The sequence below is a fragment of the Drosophila gunungcola genome (genome assembly GCF_025200985.1).
Source record: "Drosophila gunungcola strain Sukarami chromosome 3L unlocalized genomic scaffold, Dgunungcola_SK_2 000014F, whole genome shotgun sequence".
In the NCBI taxonomy this organism is placed as follows: domain Eukaryota; kingdom Metazoa; phylum Arthropoda; class Insecta; order Diptera; family Drosophilidae; genus Drosophila; species Drosophila gunungcola.
Window position 1 is genome coordinate 24,198 of NW_026453182.1, and position 19,357 is coordinate 43,554.

Sequence of the window (19,357 nt, forward strand, 5' to 3'; positions counted from 1 at the left end):
AGCATATGCTTATTGTTAAGGCAATGGTCATAATACTATGAAAAAATTAAATATAAACATTATTGACTTAAGACTAACACCTATAAACTATCTTATTTTAAAGAATTTTCAGTTTTTTTAATATTATGTCTAGGAAATTTAAATTAATTAAAGGTTTAAAACACAAAACATTATTTAAAATCATCAAACATAAATCAAAATAAATAAAATACTATTATAAAATATATATATGCGTACTATAAAGGTTATCAAGATTCTTTTGTGTAGTATAGCATGGGCCAAAAAATTTGTGAAGTTGTGATTCAGTTTTTTTTTTACAATTACGACATGTTGCTAATGCACAACAGTGCCAAAGGGTACATTGCACTGCAAAATCTTGAATATCCCTCTGGCTGCTCGCTTATTGTTGCCATTTATGGGATATTCCTGAATTATGACTCCAGCAGTTATCCAAACTTGCCTGCCTTCGCCTCCCCAGGGCCAATCGATATCTCATGGCTGCCTAAAAGTATGCAAACGAGCCCCCAACAAAAGCTTTGATGATGGCAACTTGAACACTCACCTGCAGTTAAACCGTGGGCGGTGGCATTCCCACCCTGTTCCACCTGATTAGCCCATCGACGCTGGACCGCGTCTTTTTGCCCCGCCAAACGCTTACGCCACAGCACTCGGCGCAGCAGCAGAAGACAAAGCCCAGAATCAGCAGGATCCAGGCGGAAACCATCAGCACTATGGTCGAGGTGGATCGATAGCTATAGTTCTCGTCCCCGATCAGCACCAGTACACTTTCCGCCGTCAGATTGGCATGGGTGGCAGTGGCACTCCCATTGCCATGGAAGTCCAGCAATCCGGCCTCCAAGGTCGGTGAGTAAAAGCCATCGACATTGGCCAAAGCCGCGTAACTACTGCCCACCGTATGCAGATATGGCTGCACTTTGGTCACACGCACCACTGTATAATTAGCCATTATTGCTGCACTAGATCAATCACGCTGTCACTCAATCAATCAATCACTTTGCTAACTTGTTATAAACAGAATTTAACACTAAAACGAATATATTGAGCCGCCAAACGTGACCGTATCTTTGGTAACCCGCCAGCAAACTGAACTCTACATTTATTCCATATATGTATTATTTATTTTACTCCTTCGTTTTTCGGTTTCTGAATTTTCGGTTTTGTGTGTGAGAAACAGCGACCACAGTTGACGACTGAACCGCAGTTTTAATGCCCGCTATCTTCGTTATCACTTTGTGTATTTAAGCAGATAGATCGAGCGACAGAATCTCGTCTCTTGTTTAAACAATTTTGTACGCGTATTAACGCCTGCCTGCCAGTTTTAGCTATTTTTGCTATTTTGTTTTTATTTTTTAGCCAGACGGGCCTGTTTCAGCGTTTTCCTCTCGCCGATTTTGACCGACTTTTGTTTACCTGCGAGAGGCGCCGATATAGTGGCTCATTCTCAGTCACGATCGGTTGTGGTGGATTTCTCCCTGGGCCAGTTGTAAAGCTCTGTGGTCGAGAATGGCTACGAGCTTTTAGTAATTCTGTGATTAGCTAAATCTAGATACTTAATAGATAATTATGCAAGTTTGCTTTGTGTTCAATGAAGAGAGATTAATTTAAGGTCTTTATTACTGTATTTTTCTATAAAGGTTTATTTTCGTATCTTTGTAGTGCCGAAACAAGGTCCTTACATATTTAAGTAATTTTTTGAGTTTGGCGAATAGGAAAATATTAAAACATTTTGTACTTATACAAACATTTAAAAAATATTTGTTTCAGTTATTTTGGGTATGTCACTAGGTTTAAGACTCGCCTTCCAAAGGAGGTAATAAAGGCGTGTCGATCGCACCTTTAATTTTGTGATGAAAAATTCGACTAATAAACAATACAATTTTTTTTAAAGTCATAGAGCAAACGTTTTTCTAACGATCTGCTCAACAGAACAAAAATTATTCGAGGGTCCTAAAATAAGATTCCAATGCAACTTACTAGGCAGATTATAGTAGTCTTCAATGCGCCGTCCAAAAAATTATGTTAAAATACTGGAAAATATGAGTTTGCAAATAAGCATTTCGACAATACATTAAAACATTTAAATCAATTTTTTATTTTTTTAATTTATTGATATTAATAGTGGTAAGGGTATCCAAGCTTCGATCTCTTGGCTATAATTCTTGTTCGGTAAGCAATTCTAGGTAAACAGCGTACACACATTAAATGTATGCTGTTTAAATATGAAAAAGCTTGCAAAAACAAATGCAATGAATTTTAATATACCAGCCATCAGTATTAAATTTTTGCTAAAAGCTATAAGATATACGAGGAGGATAATATGGGATTTACTGTTCACTTTAATGTACTTTTCGTTCTGCTGCTAATGGGTAAGTAATAGTTAATAAAAAGATAATTTGATAAACCAATTTTAAAGTCCTAGACTTGGGACAACCCAACAGTGAACATGAAGATTATATTGATCCTGAAGAGCCGCCAGATGATCATTTAACACGGCCTGATATGGAATACGTTGATGGCGATAATGAAGTGAAAACCTCGTTTGATTATCATAACGAAAACCAGGATCATTTAACAATTGATCAACCAGATCCTCAAAACGAAACATTAGCTGATATTAATATCGAAACGTATGATGATCATCTAACAACTGAATTTGAAGATCTTTATGATCGCATATTAGATGTCTTAAGTCCGAAAATGCCAAACGAGGATCAAGAAGATCAAAATTTAAATCAAGATTTAAGTTATCACAACGATCCAGATCCAGATGATGAATACGAAATTGAAGATCGAATAGTGCGTTATGCGATGCATCAATGGCATGAAGAAATTTAATTTACTGGATTAACATTTTTATATTTTTTATTTTAATTAAACGAGATTACAATTTTACTTCAATGCTCTCTTGAGTTTTTATTTATTAATCATTCGTTTAATCATTAGTTTTTGGCTAATCAGTTCTCCTGCGCATGCCAGCCACTTCAGCAATTTCGCCACAGTTCATGCGTCGGTCCCAACCTAAAGGTTAAAACAGTTTGAATATAAGAACTTATATATAAAACTATAAAAAAAACTCACCAATGCAGTTAATACGTGAGAGCTCACAACGGCCTACATTCCTCCAGATCCAAGTCCTTCGTGTCTTTTCCCTGCACTCCCTGTTGAAGAAGGGCAGCTCACGATCATTTGGATTGTGAAGCCTTTCCACGCATCTTTCACAGCTGCGTTCCAATTCCCTGCAATCCCGTTCTTGGCCAGCAACCAAAGTCAAGGCCAGGACTACAATCCAAAATTAAAATAAGAAATTTAATGATTTCAATCAGAACCTACCAAAAAATACGGTGCAAATAGTTTTTAGATGCATTATGTCAGATTGTAATGACAAGAACCTATCAGCTAACTGAACTACAGAACACACCAATCAGTCTCGACTTTATATAAACACCAAAAACAAAGAGAATCACATAGAGCATATGTTTTGAAACATATGGTAAGTGTTTAAAACAGAAATAAAAGCCTTTTATAACAGAGGGAAAAGTTTCAGGAAGTGTTTCAAAAGTAGGACGTCTTTTAAATCAAATTGAAAAGACCATATACTGTGATTCCTGAATGTATTAAAGACATGTGTTCAAAATAATGAGCCTTTTTCCCTGAAAGAAACCTGCACTTTATAAAAGCCCAAGTATTGGCTCGCTTTCAGCACAGAACTTAAGCGAGTTTTTAGCTGCAAGATCACCATGTCGAAGATCACACTGGTAATTGGTAAGCCACTACAAAGATTTATTCTTTGTGCAGCTAATAAAATGTACACTCTGGTTTAGCTTTCATTTGCCTTTGCGTGGCCGTTCAAGCCCAATCCGATAGAGAGATTTGCAGGCGAATCAGGGAGCGATGTGACTCCAGGGCTGATCGAAATGGAAGGACCAACGATGTTTCAGACATCTTTAACGAGAACTGTCGCCGTTTAGACAGGCGTTGGCGCAACATCTCAAGATGCGAACTCGCATGGGCTACTTGCCAATGTAAGGGTCTTAAAGATTACTATTCCTATATTGCCTATTTATTTTAAATTTAATCTGTGTACAGTGACCCTGGAACGTTGTGAGACTTTGTCCTGTGACAATGTTAGGCGAGTGCTCGCCAGACGACCCAACGAGTAAGGCCCCTCGAATGAACTGAACGACCATTCAGAAAATCGAGTGAAACCTGCATTCCTGCGAATTAATAAACACTTCAATGCTCTCTATTTCATTTTGTTTTCTTATATATTATATTTTAACGAAAAAGTAAAAAAAGCTTAAGCGGGATAAGAAAGACATTTAAATTTTTGTATTAATTGGGAAAAAATTCCACAGTCGAGTTTCACAACAATATGAAACGTGTAACTCGTTGTAAATATATGTAGTAAATTTTAGACCGTGACGACCAGTAATAATTATTTTCCTAAACATGTACGATTTGCAAAATATTTGGATAAATTTTCTAGAATTTTATTTTATTAATTATTAATTCTTCAATAATCTAAATAAAACACATTTTGGATGTTGTGACATTTGAGTATATTTATTTATTTTATTTACTTCTTTAATTTTTTTTCCACAAGCTCGAACGAGTTTATGAACCTCGTGTGCACATTTGGCTATTCATACAATTTTAAATTTTAAATTTATGTTTACTCAATTGTTCCAGTGACGCGGAATATAAAAGAACAGAGTGAACAAGACATGTTTTTAATTTATTCGAACGAGAAACCTTGACCAAGAATGATCCCGATAAGCTCCGCCAAGCTAAATAGCAAACTGGCCACCAGGTCTCTCCTAAATGAAGGTGAGTAGATTTTGTTTCTTAAACAAATAAAACTATAAACTGTAATGATATACTGTTCTACTAAAAGGTCGATCCAACAAGAAATCTTGCGTATGCCTGTTGGTTGGAATGGCTCTTGGAGTTTGCCTAGCGGGAATTATTTTTTATTCTTCGCTGCCCAATGAGATTACAGTAATAAGCCGAATAATCTTTTAAAAATAATTGGATTGGAAAAGCCACAAAACGTAAGCCAGAGTGCTACAACAAAATCAATAAATCTTGCCAAAGCGTTGGAAGTGATTAGCGTTGCGTCGACTACATTGAACATAAAAAGTACACAAGAAACCACAGAAGAACTTAACAACAGCGATGATAGCTTAAATGAATAATTTGATTGCTTTATATATGATTTAAATTAATTTTTTATATTAGAAACCTTGTATTACTGAGTATGAATTTTTATACCCTTGCAGAGGGTATTATATTTCAGTCAGAAGTTTGCAACGCAGTGAAGGAGACGTTTCCGACCCTATAAAGTATATATAATCTTGATCAGCATCACTAGTAGAGTCGATCTAGCCATGTCCGTCTGTCCGTCTGTCCGTCCGTCTGTCCGTCTGTCCGTCTGTCCGTCCGTTTATATGCAAACTAGTCTCTCAGTTTTTAAGCTATCTGCATAAAACTTTCCCAAAAGTTGTCTTTCTATTGCAGGTAGTATATAAGTCGGAACGAGCCGGATCGGACGACTATAGCATATAGCTCCCATAGGAACAATCGGAAAAATAAATGAAAAAAAATTATAACTTTGCTGTTTTTTAATTTTTTTTTTAGTTCTTCGACATTTAGTAACAGTTTAATATGTCACAATAATGTTTAAATTTAATCAAAATTGGACGACTATAGCATATAGCTCCCATGGGAACAATCGGAAAAATAAACGAAAAAAAATTATAACTTTTCTGTTTGTAAATTTTTTTTTTAGTTCTTTGAGATATAGTAATGGTAAAATATTTCAGAATTACGTTTTAAATTTCATCAAAATCAAACGACTATAGCATATAGCTCCCATAGGAACAATCATAAAAATAAATGAAAAAAATTATAACTTTTCTGTTTTTTAATTTTTTTTTTAGTTCTTCGAGATATAGTAATGGATAAATATTTCAGAATTACGGTTTAAATTTCATCAAAATCGGACTCCTATAGCATATAGCTCCCATAGGAACAATCATAAAAGTAAATAAAAAAAATTATAACTTTGGTGTTTTTAAATTTTTCTATAAGTTCTTCGACATATAGTAATGGATAAATATTTCAGAATTACGGTTAAAATTTCATCAAAATAGGACGACTATATCATATAGCTCCCATAGAAATATTAAAATTATATAAAATAACTACCTAATAATTGAGCTGCAAATCATCATTGCTTCAATGTTTTTAGACATATACGCAAGTAAATCATAATTTTAATGTTTTCAAAAATATTTAATTCTTGCAATACCTGCAAGGGTATATAAACTTCGGCTTGCCGAAGTTTGCTTCTTTTCTTGTTTAAAGATAATAAAAGGCAGTAGTTTATTTAAGCTGATAGAATAAAGCCAATTAATTAATTTTTTTGAGTTTAAAAAATATTAATATAATAACCGAAAATAAATAAATTTATATCCTAAAGCTTCTTCGACTGAAAGTCGCTGATCAGAGAAACTAAAACATATGCTTCATTTTAAACCGGAATATCTAAGAAAAGGCAATCTAAAGCCAAAACAGGATTACTCTTGGGTTAGTTAAGGTCGGGTAAATTCAATGCTGAAATTAAGTTGTTCTATTGTATAGTCCTGAACAGCATTGGGAAAAAACCTGTGCCTTTTATAAAAATATGACATTTCATGAGTTGAAATCTAGTTTATATAGATTCATTTCCAAGCGTCTTGACCTTTTTGTAAATCTATTATTGATTTAATGGCACAGATCAGACAAAAAGAAACATCATACTTTAGAGAGCATTGAAATGTTTATTGGTTTTTTAATAATACAGATGTAGTTAACTTTTCTTTAGTGCCGTTCAGTTCTGAAGGGTTTTAGTCTTCCAAAGGGCGACGAGTTGTAGTACGACGAGGAGAAGGAGTCCTAGGTCCTGACCTACGAGTGGTAGTAGTACGAGGAGTGGGAGGCCTAGGTCCTGGGGTCCTACGAGTGGTTGTAGTACGAGGAGAGGGTGTCCTAGGTCCTGACCTACGAGTGGTAGTAGTACGAGGAGAAGGAAGTCCTAGTTGCAGGAGATGGTGTCCTAGGTGTTGGGGTCCTGCGGGTCGTAGTTCTCGAAGAAGGGGTTGGAGGACGGCCGGTGACTCCACCACCCCCAAGGGTTCTTTTCACATTGTGGCAGTTAATGAGGCTACAATTTTCGAGGGTCACTGTAAATAAGAAGTTTTTTGGGAAATTATATTAATAAGTTTCGTATCGAAAACATTTTTCTGGGATACCTACAGCGGCAAGTGGCCATAGATAACTCGCAACGAGAGATATTGCGCCAGGATCTATCAGCTCCACGGCAGTGATTATTGAAGATGTTTGAGATGTCACTTTCCCTTCCCAATCTCCGTTCATTTCGTAGACACTTGGCGTTCTCAGTTTGGCAAATCTCAGGATCACGTGGCCTTACAGTAGATTGAGCCTGAACAGCCACGCAAAGGCAAACTATAGCTAAAATGGGATTGTCATAGGAATTTTAATTGATTATTTAGTTGGCAGAGCCACCTAGATCCTTACCAAAAATAATAGTAGCTTTCGACATCTTGGTATTGCTGCTGAGAAGTCGGTTAAATTCACTGTCGAAATTGACTTCGCACTTGGGCTTTTATAAAGTGCTTGACAGCCTTCAGGAAAACCTGTGCCTATTATTCAAAAATATGTCTTTATCATGACCGGGGAAGTGATGCCCTTCAATGCGCTCAAAAGATGACCTATTTCATCTCCATTTAACAAAAAGGTTTGTTGGCAATTGTGTAAGGCTTTTGTTGCCATATTATAGAATTATTAAAGAATTTTTAAATCTTTTGTTGTAAAACATCTGTTTACCGGCATCCGTGCTGATTGGTGTTTATATAAAGTCGGGTTGGAGCCAAGTCTTCAATAGTTAGCTAACTGATAAGTTCCAGTGAAGAGCCACCAAGCCAAAGTAATGCATATCAAAGCAATTTTGACCGTGTTAGCTGGTAAGTTTGGATTCAACACCATTTTTCCTTTAATTGGCAACTTTAAATCTGGTTTATAGTCCTGTGCCTGACTTTGGTCGCTGGACAACATAGCAACTGCGATGAATTAACCAGGAGGTGTGAAAGATGCGTGGAAAGGCTGAACAACCGAAATGATCGTGAGATGCCTGTCCTGAACAGACATTGCAGGGAAAGGACACAAAGGACTTGGCGCTGGAGGAATGTGGGACGTTGTGAGCTCACCAGCTCAACTGCCAGGGTAAGTTTGGAATAAATATGAAGGTATCTAATTTGTAATTGAAACATTTTCGCCTTAGGAGTTGATCGTCGCATGAATTGTAATGACATCGCTGAGCTCGCCGGCATGGAACGTATTAATTGATTTCAATTGAATAAATTTTGAAATTGATTCACAATAAAAATAACTAGAGAGCATTGAAATATTAATATAGTTTTATTTTTGAGAATTAAATTATTCGGTTGGAACTTAAAGTTAAAATTGGCAATGTGATCAATTTGATCTGTTTCTGTTATTTTTAAAAAGTGCATTTAAATTTGTATGCCTTCTATGATATATAAAGTAAACTGTGTTAACAGCTATCGATATTCTCAGCTACAATCAAACATTAACATGCTCTATCATGCCAGCGTTTGTGGATAATGGATTTTATAGTTTTAAAATGGCAATTTTTATAATTTTTGAATCTTAATATTAGGTAACAAAATTCTAGCATAATCTCGTCCCTTTAATGAAATATTTCAATTTTGTGAACTGACTTAGATTTCAGAGCTTTCTTCTAATTTGCTTTATTTAGATTAACAAAATGCAATTCAAACTTTTCAACTAAACAAGCACTGGTGCTTGGGACTTTAAGCCCTGATTTAATGACTTGCAAGTCCAGCTGAGCCGTCGCCCATCCGTTTTTGAAGCCGCAAATCCTGTTCACAAATTAGAAGCCACAGCAACCAGCCAACAAACCGCAGTAGCCCCATCCTCGAAGCCCTCTAACTGGTCTTTTGGAATAAAACCGCAGCCAAAACACAAAAACCAAAACGCCCACCCAAAAAAAGAGACAGAACAAAGCCAAACAAGTGACGTCTTTTGTCCGATGGCCAGTGTCCCAAACTCTTGGATCGTTGCACTGTTGCGTTTTCGAATTTCAACTTGGTCTGCGTGTAAATTTACTTGCTCAGATTCAATTCAAAAGCGATTATCACTACTTAGCTGTCAGCGACACGATGCCAAACTTCGGGCCAAAAAAACAAAATGGAAGAGCGGATAACGAAACTGAGTCCAAAATGTTTCAAAGTGCAAGTCGAAGACCAAGTCCGAGTGCGAACGCCAATATCGCTGGCCCCGGCACTTTGGAGCCCTTGACAAAGGGCATGGTTGAATGTGAGTATCTACATGTGTACCTACTACGCTGGCTCAAATAAAATTTACACTTACAAGTGGCGCTAAAGTCAAGTGCAATGCATTCCGTATACCCCTGCTTGGATCCCCCAGCCCCGGGCCATTCCGACCCTTCTCTAACCACTTTTTCGGACGTCAGCTGGTCAGACATGTCCAAAGTGGAAAGGAAAGACGCTTAAAATGGTAGGGCAGGGGTGGGAAGGGGTGACGGGTGCGGCAAATGTGGTCAAGAGTTTTATAAAGTTCATCATCATGGCCTGGTCTAAGCATTTTCAAGTGCAGCGTCAAAAAGATTTTCAATTTTCAAATATTATATAAGCAGTTGGCCCAGGCAGAGTGGAAAAATCATGACCACATATGCCCTGAAATTTTGACGGGTTCTCCCTACTATGCAACAAACATACAAATAAATATTTTAAAATTATTTCCTATAAAATAAATTATAGAGTAAAGTAACTTTATATTGTTTACACAATAAAATAACAATATTTTATCTTAAATTTAAATATTTAATCTGGCTTTTTACTGAGGATATAAGATCATTAAACATAATCTAGAATAATGTGGTTAATATCAATATGATTTAGAAATACTGGATTACTGGAAATAACTATGCATTGACCGACTTGAATATATATATTATATATTTAAAAGATAATTTACGGTATAAACACATATTGCTATTTACTTTAAAAGAGTATCTTATCGTCGTTCTGTTTTAGATACTCCAATCGCTTCTCTGCACATTCATAAAGTACATAATCATGTTCATGACGTGAACTCAAGTGGGTGTCGGGTGGGAGTTTTGGTGTCGGGGCAGCTGGTCCAATGGCTGGTGAGGGTAAAAAGCTTAAAACCGCTACAAGTATTTAAAAAGCACTTCATACGGACACCCACGCGTTCACACAGTTTATACATATTAAAAGCATATTGAGAAGCCATGCCTTGCTCAGTTTCATTAAATCAACATAACAGAAAATTCTTCCTGGAGCACAGGAAACTTAAAACCCAATCAATGCATAACAATTAAATTTCAGAAATCGTTTGGCCAGATTTCGTGTATCGCCTGTAGACACGTTACCAATCAATTAAATGCACAACAATTTATTTTATTAGTTAACAATATAAAAGAAGTTTTCATTTGCAATTTGTTTGGTCAGTTTTCGTTTCTTTGGTTTTTCATGGACTAGGCATACAATCGTCAATAGTTCCAGAGTTAAATGCATTTCTTCGTTGAGCACCTCTTTGGTGGTTGTTAAAGGTGGGTGTTCCGTATTGCATCCACAGTGTTTTGAAGGTGTTGTCTTTATAGGACCGCCAGGATTCCAGCATGGGGGTTTTTGAGTAGAAGTTGCAAGTTGGACAAGAATTTCTAGTAGTCTTGTCTGTTCAAGGTGCAGAGGTTTTTTTCAGTAGTCCGTTCAGTGCAAGGTGGACTAGGTCGTTTAGTAGTCATCTCTTCGCAAGGTGGAGAGGTCCTTTCAGTAGTCCTTTCAGTGCAAGATGGCTTGGTTCTCTCAGTAGTTTTCTCTGTGCAATTGGAGGAAGGGACTTCCTAGTGGTCCTAATGGGTTTGCGTTTCCTTGTTGTTCTTTTGTGAGTGCAAGGGTAGGCCTCGTTGTCTTACATCTTCTAGCGATTCTCACCGGTCCTTCCGACCACCTTCCTTGCAAGGCTGGATGCCCAGGGCATGCTCAATTATCTCCAAGCAGGCTTCACTGTGCTCCGCATATTGCAGCAGAACAAAGCTGACTGTAAGAAGACTCTTGTAATAAATGGATAACAATATTTAAACTTTTAAACTACCCAGTAAGCAGATCAGAGATAGTTTCATGTTGAAATCTCTTGGTGAAGTTCTAGAAAACTGTGTGCATCTGTATGGAGAACTTTTATAGCCCTGCGAATTGTGTAAATAATTCAGCATAGATCCTAATTATAGACTTGAACTCAGATCGCAGCCAATTTTAGAACAAGTAAATAGGCAACTTGTTTCCTCAAGTTCAGCACTCTCCAGTTGAACTGCCGTCTGGCGTCTCAGCCAAAACAGTGACTGTAATCTCAGACCGCCGGGTAATAAATTCCCATTTTTTATGGCATCAAGAAAATCAAAACAATTTCGTTTGAAAAATTATGTTTTGACGAGAGATGAAGGAAGAGGGGGTTGCCCAGCTTAGACAGTGAGAAGTTTTGAAGAACTGCCAGACGAGATGACGAGATGAGGATGCATCAAGTGTAAGACAAGCATGACGATGTGCTGTGCGTGCCTGGCTCAACTCATCGCGATGCTGGACGGGCCCTTCTTTACGATAATGCCCCGTACGTGGAAGATGCAGTCTGCTGGCGACTGTTGATTCCTGGAAGGGCTCCAAGCTGAGGGCCGAGAAAAATTGAAGGCCAAGAACGAAACCAAAACCAAGACCAAAACCAAGACAAGAACATATCGCTTTATTGGCCGGGCAGACAGGCTATAGTAACCATCTCAAATCCCTTCGCAAATCTGCATTTATTTGGGCAAAATCACTTTTAATATTTTAGCTGGATTCGGGAAATCATGTTGCTGGCGGGCATATCTTTAAGTACGCCAGAGAGCTCGGCTATAGCTAGGCAATCCATTTTCTTTTTGAGCTGGAAGTATGGGAGATATCAATTAATATCTTTCACAAATCTAATATATAACAGAAAGGAACCTCTTGTGGTTTTAATACACAGAAATAAGTTTAATATTTTTATACAATTTAAGTTAATGCTTAACCAACGTTTAATATAAATTTATATTTTTTGTTCTTGAAAAACAAGGTCGATAATTTGAAATTTTCAAATGAATTTACTCTTGTGAAAGAAAACAAATTATAAAAAAAAATCTTTTATTGATTTTAATTTTGTTAAGCCTTCACCAAATATATTTTTTGTGCAAATAAAAAAAGTATAGTAGTTATAAATAATAATATTATAAAATATAAAATATTTTTAGTAACTTTTGAATTTATTCAATCAGTTAAAATTAATGACGCCTTCTCATTCCAGCCAACCTAGCCACGGTATCACAATCCAGTTTGCTGTCATGATCTGCAATAAAGGGGTTGTATAGGTTTATGTTTTAGTATCCACTTCTAGAGATCTTACTTTCACAGGCAACAATTTGCATGTCACAACGCCTTACATCACGCCAAATCCAACGTTCGCCGACACTTTCCCTGCAATCCCTGTTTATAAAGTCCAGATTGTTGATGGGATCCACCAAACGGCGGGTACAGGGCTCACAATTTTCACGAATTCTGCTACAGTTTAAACGTTGTCCCTTTATTATTAAGCAACAAAGGATAAGGATAATGGATACAATGCAAAGACACCGCATTTTGAATAAATCTGATGTACATCAACTGATAGTAACGGCATGATGCATCTGGTTTTATAGACCAGAAAACTTGGAAAATGCTTTGCGAAACAAAGAAATTATTCAATTTAAATCAGAGCAAGGAGAGTATTATAATTTGTCATATTGAGAGCAAAAGACAGCTGAACAAAAAAAGAACGAGGACACATAACCAATTTTAGGGAAAGCCAATAAAAAATGTGAAAGGGGGTGCCCTTTATTATATGATCTGAAAATAAATCTGTATTTTGGAGATCAACCTCCCTATATAAATACAACCTCACGGGTATAAACGAGTCAGTTTTTGAATCACACTTTGATTAAAAATGTTGAAAGCTTCGCTGCTTTTGGGTAAGACTTACACCTTACACCTTGTTATAGTTAGCCTTAATATATATTTTTTCTCAGTGCTTTGCGTCCTACACTTCTCTAGTACTGAAGCTCAATCGAATCAACAATACTGTGAGAATGTGTACATCGATTGTCAACGATTTGCACCCAGAATAGGAAGTTTTGATGAGACCATTGACTCCTTTAATCGACATTGTCGTCGACAGCATCAAAGATGGAAAAATGTGACTCGATGTGAAATGGAAAAAGCCACCTGCCTGTGTGAGTTAATTAAACGCATGAGTTTTATTGTTCTCTTACGAATGTACTATTTCAGTGATCTTACGGCGTTGTGGTGATATGACCTGCGGTAATATTGCCGAGACCTTGCAGCTGTAGTTTTGACAAAAAATGATTTCACGGAAATTTATTTTCTTTATCAATAAATTATGTTAACAAAAATGATGTGACATCAATAATTAACTTATTGTTACAAATAAACTAAAACAGATGGGTTCAAAAGAAAACAATATATAATCGTTGCATTGTACAATTTGCACTTTAGTTTGTGTCAAGATGTTGAGAATATTGATGCTTTTGAGTAAGAGGTCTTAAATTAATGATGTCTTTATTCTGATTAAGCCCTTTAAAGTTTTCAGTGTTTTGATTTGCAGTGAAGCTTACTATTTTGGTAATCTTCTTAAGTGCAATGATATTCTAATAAAATGTAAGGAAACTGAAGTTGAAATCGGAAATAACAATAAAATTGTAAATGGGCTAAATCAAATATGCAGTCAATATATTGGTTCCAAGTGGACTAATATTACACACTGTGAATTGGAAGCTGTAAAGTGTTTGTGTAAGAATATACCAATCGATTTTATTTCTTATATAACCGTTTAATAATTTATAGTAACCCAGATGAATGGCTTGGAAGTAAACTGTGAAAATATTTCCGACGTTATGCACTTGTGAGGATCTAATTCTAATTCTAAATTTATAAATATATTTAAATCTTTAAAATTGGCATTAATTTGTATTCAAAAGCGTTCACCCCTGCAAAGTGCAACCCCCACAATTTAGCAATAAGCCTTACATTCATGTGGAATATTTTCTTGGCCTTCGAGGCATCTGCTATCCCTGTATTTACCTTCTTATAAATCTTCCCTCGACAGGAGGAAATATTTATGAGCTAATCATTTTTAATTATCATTGAGCGACAACAAAGCTGAGTAAACTTTCGCTGGAAAATCTAATCACATGCTGGAACAGAGGACAGAAATAATTACGCCAAGACCCCGGGGCTCGACAAAAAACAAAAACTCTCAACTAAAATGAAAATAAAAATCAATTTCAGGGCATTTCCTGGCCACGTTGCACGTGCCACGTGCCAAAACAACAACAATAACAACTTGAGTGGAGTCTGTTGGCTGACTGGCTGGGGGATTCCCCCGTATACGAGTGTACAAGTATATGCTGATAGCACTGGAAGCCAAAATTTCATTACCAGTTGGGGGAAGCAGTTTTGTGCCCTTTGGCGGGGAGTCAATGAGCCCCGATGACGTCGTCAACCGAATCCTTTTCCAAAAATCCAAGAGGAAGCCCTTTATGTAGTTGCTTAATATTTATCTGGCGTCGGTAATCAGCCATCCCCGGACATGTGTCCATGATCTCGATAACAAACAAGGGACCAAACAAGACCAAACAGGACCAAAGGCAAACAGTATCAGGACCGGCAAACAAATCAGAGCAGGCCAGACAACCCAATGAGTTTTTAATAAACTGTCAGTTAATAATAAGATTTTCAGTGAATGTGATTATGATTGCAATCGCAGTGATGACAAGATTGAGAGATACGGCCCCCCCAACTTTGAGTTCGTTAGGTGTTCGTTCGTTCGAGTTATTTCCGAATCAAGAACTGAGTGTGAAATTTGGCAGCTTGCTACACTTTCCTAGCGGGTTGGAACGTAGGGGCCTGCAACCATTGACCCTAATCATGTGGCAGCTTGTAAAATGCGAGCGTGAAAAGAAAATTGAAAAGTTAGTTCGACGTTGGGTTTCCACCTCCCTCCTTCTCCTTCTCCCCTCCAAAGAATTCCCCCTCCACGTCCATTCGATTTCTGAAAGGCTGTTGATTTGGTAAATTCCTTAAACTTGTCCGAAAGTCGAGTTGTAAAAGCCAAAAGTTGTTGAAGGTATATGCTAAGATTATGCCAAGTTTTCTAAAGTCGCAAAATGAGGAAAGCTATTTGAGTTTTGGAAACTATGAATACAATGCGGTGCCGGATGTTCGGAAATGTTTGCTGTGGAATTGGAAACTGTTTTACTTTCGATGTTACGAGCTTTCCAATAAAGGACGAATTAGTTATGGAAAATTATTGTATAAAATTGGTTAATAACTGTTATTTTGATTAAATCAAGTTTATTTGTTTTAGAAATGGTTTAAACTAAGAATAAGTCGTGTCGAAATTTCACAACAGTAAGCTTTAAATAATGGTTACATGAATTCTTAAGCTTAAAGTTTTCATGTTTGTGAAGAATTTGAAATAACATATGTTTATTGTTCTATTTTAGTACTTATTCTTTAAATTCATCTGAGTTAATGTAAAAACAACAATAGATGTATCTTATTCAACTAAATATTTTTGATGACCGTGTCCTATAGTTTAAATTTTATTAACTATATATTAACTATATTCATTCATTCAGTTAATTTATGTTTATTGTTCTATTAAATTTATTTGAGTTAACAACAAGAGCTGCGGTTTATTAAACCACATATTTTAGATGATTGGGTCTCATAGTTTTAATTTTATTAACTATGTTTATTAAACATGGTATTAAACAACAACATCATTTTTCTAATTGTTCCACAATGTTCCTAAAGTGCTCTCAATGAAATAACCTGTTATATTGTGTAACACTTTCTCCTAAACCTTCATTGTTCCTTTTATCTCATTCTGCATCAATTTCCGTGTTTCGGCAATATGCTAACAACTTTAATTTCTTTGGAACAAAAACCTTTAAGGGCACTAAAAAACACCTTCCGAGGGTAATCGACAGCACACTCCCCTCAGACAAAAGGGCAAACCACCCACACCACCCACACCCACCCACTGCAGTGAGCCACCCCCTTTGCAGTGCTCCCCATGCCACCGCCCAAAACACCCCACCGAAAATCCCCCCAATAGATGGGCACACGTTTTGTTGCAATCCCAATGAGGAAATGCTAATCCGCATGTAATATTCGAAAATGATATGAAAATGCCAAACCAAACAACCACCCACCTGAAGGAGCTGTAGGAATAAGGCAGCCAGGCTGAACGGGGCCAACATTACTCAATGTCAACATCAAAATTGCTTTGGAATTCATGCATTCATTTATTTCGCCTCGAACAAAAAACCAAACTAACGCAGTATAGAAATTTTCATTTTCATTTTCGGCTGAGGTTCAGGCTGAGTTTTTAAGTTGGGGGGAATTCGGGGGGCCTTTAAATAGCTGAACAGCCGGGCAGAACGGGAACTTTCATGCTGATTAAAAGTGGCAACTGTGTGTCTACGGGGTTGCGATGCTTTTTTGGGTCTCGGATTCGGTTTCGTGTTGCAACCTATGTATTTCCACTTGCCACCCGGGGGTTGCCGCTCTGAAAAAGGGGGTGACTCATCGACTCATCCTTCGACGCTGCACTTGTCCTTTGGCATAAAAAAATTTCGTCACAGACGGTGGCGTGAAATTTCGAAACGAATTCTCTAAACTCGCTCATTGTAATTTCTGTAATGCCGAAGTGCATGGGCATGAGGCATGTGGCCAGAAAGTTTGTTTTTGTTTAAAATTATTAGAATTCAGTCGGTTGTTTCGCGGGTGGAATTTGTGGTGGCTGTAAGGTGGTGGGTGGATGGGTGGATGGATGGGTGGGCTGTTTGGACCTTGGGTGGGTGGATCGCAACAACAGCTGGTGCTGTTCGGCCAGAATGCGACCAGTACTTGGCCGCAATGTGGTCAAAGTGGAGGACCCTTGTCTCGCCTCAGCACTTGTTTGCCTTGCGCTGATATGTTTGCGTGTGTGCCGGGGTTTTTAATTCATTGGAAGGACAAACAAAAGCGCAAAAGTCAAGCGATTTGCGAGCACTCCATTCAAAGTTAATGTGTGTGAAATGAGGGAAACTGTGATTTTAATAGCAAGTACAAATTGCTTGTGAGCAAAGAAATGCCACATGCAAGGCAATCAATAGCACTTTAAGGTTTGAAAAGTATTTTAGTTTTTTAATAAAAAGTCTTAGCCAAGCTTAAAAATAAAGTTTTAATAAGTTATTCAAATATTATGATAAGAAAAGATCATAGGTTATTCTTAAACTTATTTGTTTTTAGGCAACTTGTGTACACCTTCATTGTCAATTAAAATGAGTGTATTAATGTCTAAGCTTTATAGATCATTTAAATCTAAAGATGTAAATAGATAAGATCAATGGTTGATTTAAGCTTGCAATCTCAAGAAGATATGGTCACCAAAAATCACAACAAAACACTCCTTAAGCCCAGGCTTTAAGACACTGCCTTGCAACAATGATTATAAGTAATTGTTGCAATCTCAGTGTAAGCAAACAAAACAAATCCATAAAATTTAACCGGCTAGACAGATAAATCGAGCAGAAAACCTCGGTGAACCCGGCGACGTGCTTGAAGCTGTTGACATGCCACGAACCTGAAAACAATTAACGTCCGATTTTGATATGTGTGAGAGCTAATCGAAAATCCCCATCGACCAGACGGACACCAGACAACAAACAAGCGACAGTCCAGGTAACAATGTAATATTTGCCAACCGACTGAGCAGCGAGGAGCACTGGACCCCAGGACAAGTGTTTTCGGCGATAACAAAAGGTGTTGCACAAACGAGCTCCTGGCTAGCCGGGATTTATGATTGCACTCAAGAAAAATTCGATGAAATCTCTATAGCTAAAAAAATTCATTTTAAATTGAGTCAAAAAAATAGAATTTTTTTTGTTAATATTTGCAAGTTGTTTCTTAAACATTATAAACTAACTGAATCATTTGAAATATAAATTTATTTCCTCAGAAAAGTTACTTACTTCATTTAAACGCTAAAAAATTAAAAAAAAATAAAAAGATAGCTTACTTAATGGTATTTACTAAAAATGTTTTGTTAAAGAAAGCTAAATATATACATTTTGGATTTTGAATGCACTGTTTAAAAAAGAATTAAACCAAAATTGGTTTCACAATTTTCAGAACACTATATTTTTAAATCCACCGCCTAAGTTTATATACTTATACATAGGTATAAACTGTTGGGTAAAATAATGAAATATCAAAAACATTTTTAATACTTTTGTTTTAGTGTTTGGAACAAAACTAGCATCGAGGCTGCGTGGGAGCGAGGATTCTGCTCATTAAATGTCAATTTCTAGTCGCCGCCGCCGCACATCAAACGCTGGCCAAAGGACATCACACATATCCCGCTGTGCGCGTGTCCTTTGAGTTAGGGCCGATCCCAGGTCCATAATGCGGTCGGTCATTTCGCTGTATCCCTACATGTCCTTAGTTCATCTGGCGCGCCTGAGTTATGCGACCATTGTTCCCATCGCCTCTCGGCCGGTGAATTATTATCCCTTTCGCATATGCTGCTGCCCGGCATTGTACTTCGCTCCTTCGGTCCTTCGCCTTGTATCCTTTCAAATGTCTGTTGCCCGGACACGCCTTGAAGTTGGGCGTTTTGCAGTTAAACGTCGCTCCTCGAAAGTTTTCGGGGCGTGTTCGCTTCATAAATTGATTTTTGCTTTCTGTAGAATTTGTTGTTCTTATTTCTTTTATTTTTGGGTTTTTTAGATTTCCTTTGGCTCAAATTTCATAATTATCTGGGCGTGTGCGAGCAAGCGAACGCTCTGGATATATGTATATGTGTATTCCTTTTGCCGGAATCCTGCACTTGTTCGCCGAGGAGATACAAAAATCAATTTATTGTCTTTCCCTCCCCTCCGATTGCCTCGTTTCGAGTGTGTTTTTTTTCGGGCTGCGGTCAATGTTCTTGGCCGGGCCAGCAGTTGTGGTCAACCAAGTGTCGGACAGCATTATAAATATTTGAGCTTGCCTTTGCAGCTTACGGAGAACGAATGTCTGGAGCGGAGAAATTACTGCTGCAGTGCGTTGAATTGTTAAGGAATCTGGAGTACTGA

The 19,357-nt window shown here is 37.2% G+C and overlaps 8 protein-coding genes across 10 annotated transcripts; 5 read left to right on the forward strand and 3 right to left on the reverse strand.

Annotated features, from left to right (window-relative positions):
* Positions 1-2,280: 2,280 nt before the first annotated feature.
* LOC128259963 (uncharacterized) lies at positions 2,281-2,856 on the forward strand. 2 transcript variants are annotated; one of them, XM_052992616.1, is made up of 2 exons: positions 2,281-2,387; positions 2,441-2,856. In XM_052992616.1, the coding sequence occupies exons 1-2, from the start codon at positions 2,339-2,341 to the stop codon at positions 2,854-2,856; spliced, it is 465 nt and encodes a 154-aa protein (XP_052848576.1). In that variant the 5' UTR covers positions 2,281-2,338. The 2 variants fall into 2 exon arrangements, with proteins under 2 accessions (XP_052848576.1, XP_052848575.1); XM_052992615.1 differs by having other exon boundaries at positions 2,288-2,387; positions 2,435-2,856.
* A 23-nt stretch (positions 2,857-2,879) lies between these two features.
* On the reverse strand, positions 2,880-3,492 carry LOC128259964 (uncharacterized). The gene is made up of 3 exons (XM_052992617.1): positions 3,352-3,492; positions 3,100-3,300; positions 2,880-3,039 (listed from the first exon to the last, which is right to left on the reverse strand). The coding sequence occupies exons 1-3, from the start codon at positions 3,383-3,385 to the stop codon at positions 2,972-2,974; spliced, it is 303 nt and encodes a 100-aa protein (XP_052848577.1). The 5' UTR covers positions 3,386-3,492; the 3' UTR covers positions 2,880-2,971.
* Positions 3,493-3,644: 152 nt separating this feature from the next.
* On the forward strand, positions 3,645-4,267 carry LOC128259980 (uncharacterized). Its single transcript, XM_052992639.1, has 3 exons — positions 3,645-3,783; positions 3,843-4,043; positions 4,108-4,267. Exons 1-3 carry the CDS (start codon positions 3,759-3,761, stop codon positions 4,179-4,181), a joined length of 300 nt encoding a protein of 99 aa, XP_052848599.1. The 5' UTR covers positions 3,645-3,758; the 3' UTR covers positions 4,182-4,267.
* A 2,597-nt stretch (positions 4,268-6,864) lies between these two features.
* On the reverse strand, positions 6,865-7,636 carry LOC128259981 (uncharacterized). Its single transcript, XM_052992640.1, has 3 exons — positions 7,600-7,636; positions 7,318-7,533; positions 6,865-7,244 (listed from the first exon to the last, which is right to left on the reverse strand). The coding sequence occupies exons 1-3, from the start codon at positions 7,622-7,624 to the stop codon at positions 7,063-7,065; spliced, it is 423 nt and encodes a 140-aa protein (XP_052848600.1). The 5' UTR covers positions 7,625-7,636; the 3' UTR covers positions 6,865-7,062.
* Positions 7,637-7,922: 286 nt separating this feature from the next.
* LOC128260017 (uncharacterized) lies at positions 7,923-8,442 on the forward strand. Its single transcript, XM_052992699.1, is given in 2 exon segments — positions 7,923-8,045; positions 8,105-8,442. Coding segments are annotated over 2 exon segments (357 nt in total). The 5' UTR covers positions 7,923-8,011; the 3' UTR covers positions 8,428-8,442.
* A 3,457-nt stretch (positions 8,443-11,899) lies between these two features.
* LOC128259958 (uncharacterized) lies at positions 11,900-12,851 on the reverse strand. 2 transcript variants are annotated; one of them, XM_052992609.1, is made up of 3 exons: positions 12,583-12,851; positions 12,435-12,525; positions 11,900-12,084 (listed from the first exon to the last, which is right to left on the reverse strand). In XM_052992609.1, the coding sequence occupies exons 1-2, from the start codon at positions 12,812-12,814 to the stop codon at positions 12,461-12,463; spliced, it is 297 nt and encodes a 98-aa protein (XP_052848569.1). In that variant the 5' UTR covers positions 12,815-12,851; the 3' UTR covers positions 11,900-12,084; positions 12,435-12,460. The 2 variants fall into 2 exon arrangements, with proteins under 2 accessions (XP_052848569.1, XP_052848568.1); XM_052992608.1 differs by lacking the exon at positions 11,900-12,084 and having other exon boundaries at positions 12,417-12,525.
* Positions 12,852-13,058: 207 nt separating this feature from the next.
* LOC128259959 (uncharacterized) lies at positions 13,059-13,627 on the forward strand. The gene is made up of 3 exons (XM_052992610.1): positions 13,059-13,183; positions 13,241-13,444; positions 13,500-13,627. The coding sequence occupies exons 1-3, from the start codon at positions 13,159-13,161 to the stop codon at positions 13,559-13,561; spliced, it is 291 nt and encodes a 96-aa protein (XP_052848570.1). The 5' UTR covers positions 13,059-13,158; the 3' UTR covers positions 13,562-13,627.
* A 113-nt stretch (positions 13,628-13,740) lies between these two features.
* LOC128259960 (uncharacterized) lies at positions 13,741-14,137 on the forward strand. Its single transcript, XM_052992612.1, has 3 exons — positions 13,741-13,763; positions 13,815-14,021; positions 14,076-14,137. The coding sequence occupies exons 1-3, from the start codon at positions 13,754-13,756 to the stop codon at positions 14,135-14,137; spliced, it is 279 nt and encodes a 92-aa protein (XP_052848572.1). The 5' UTR covers positions 13,741-13,753.
* Positions 14,138-19,357: the final 5,220 nt, after the last annotated feature.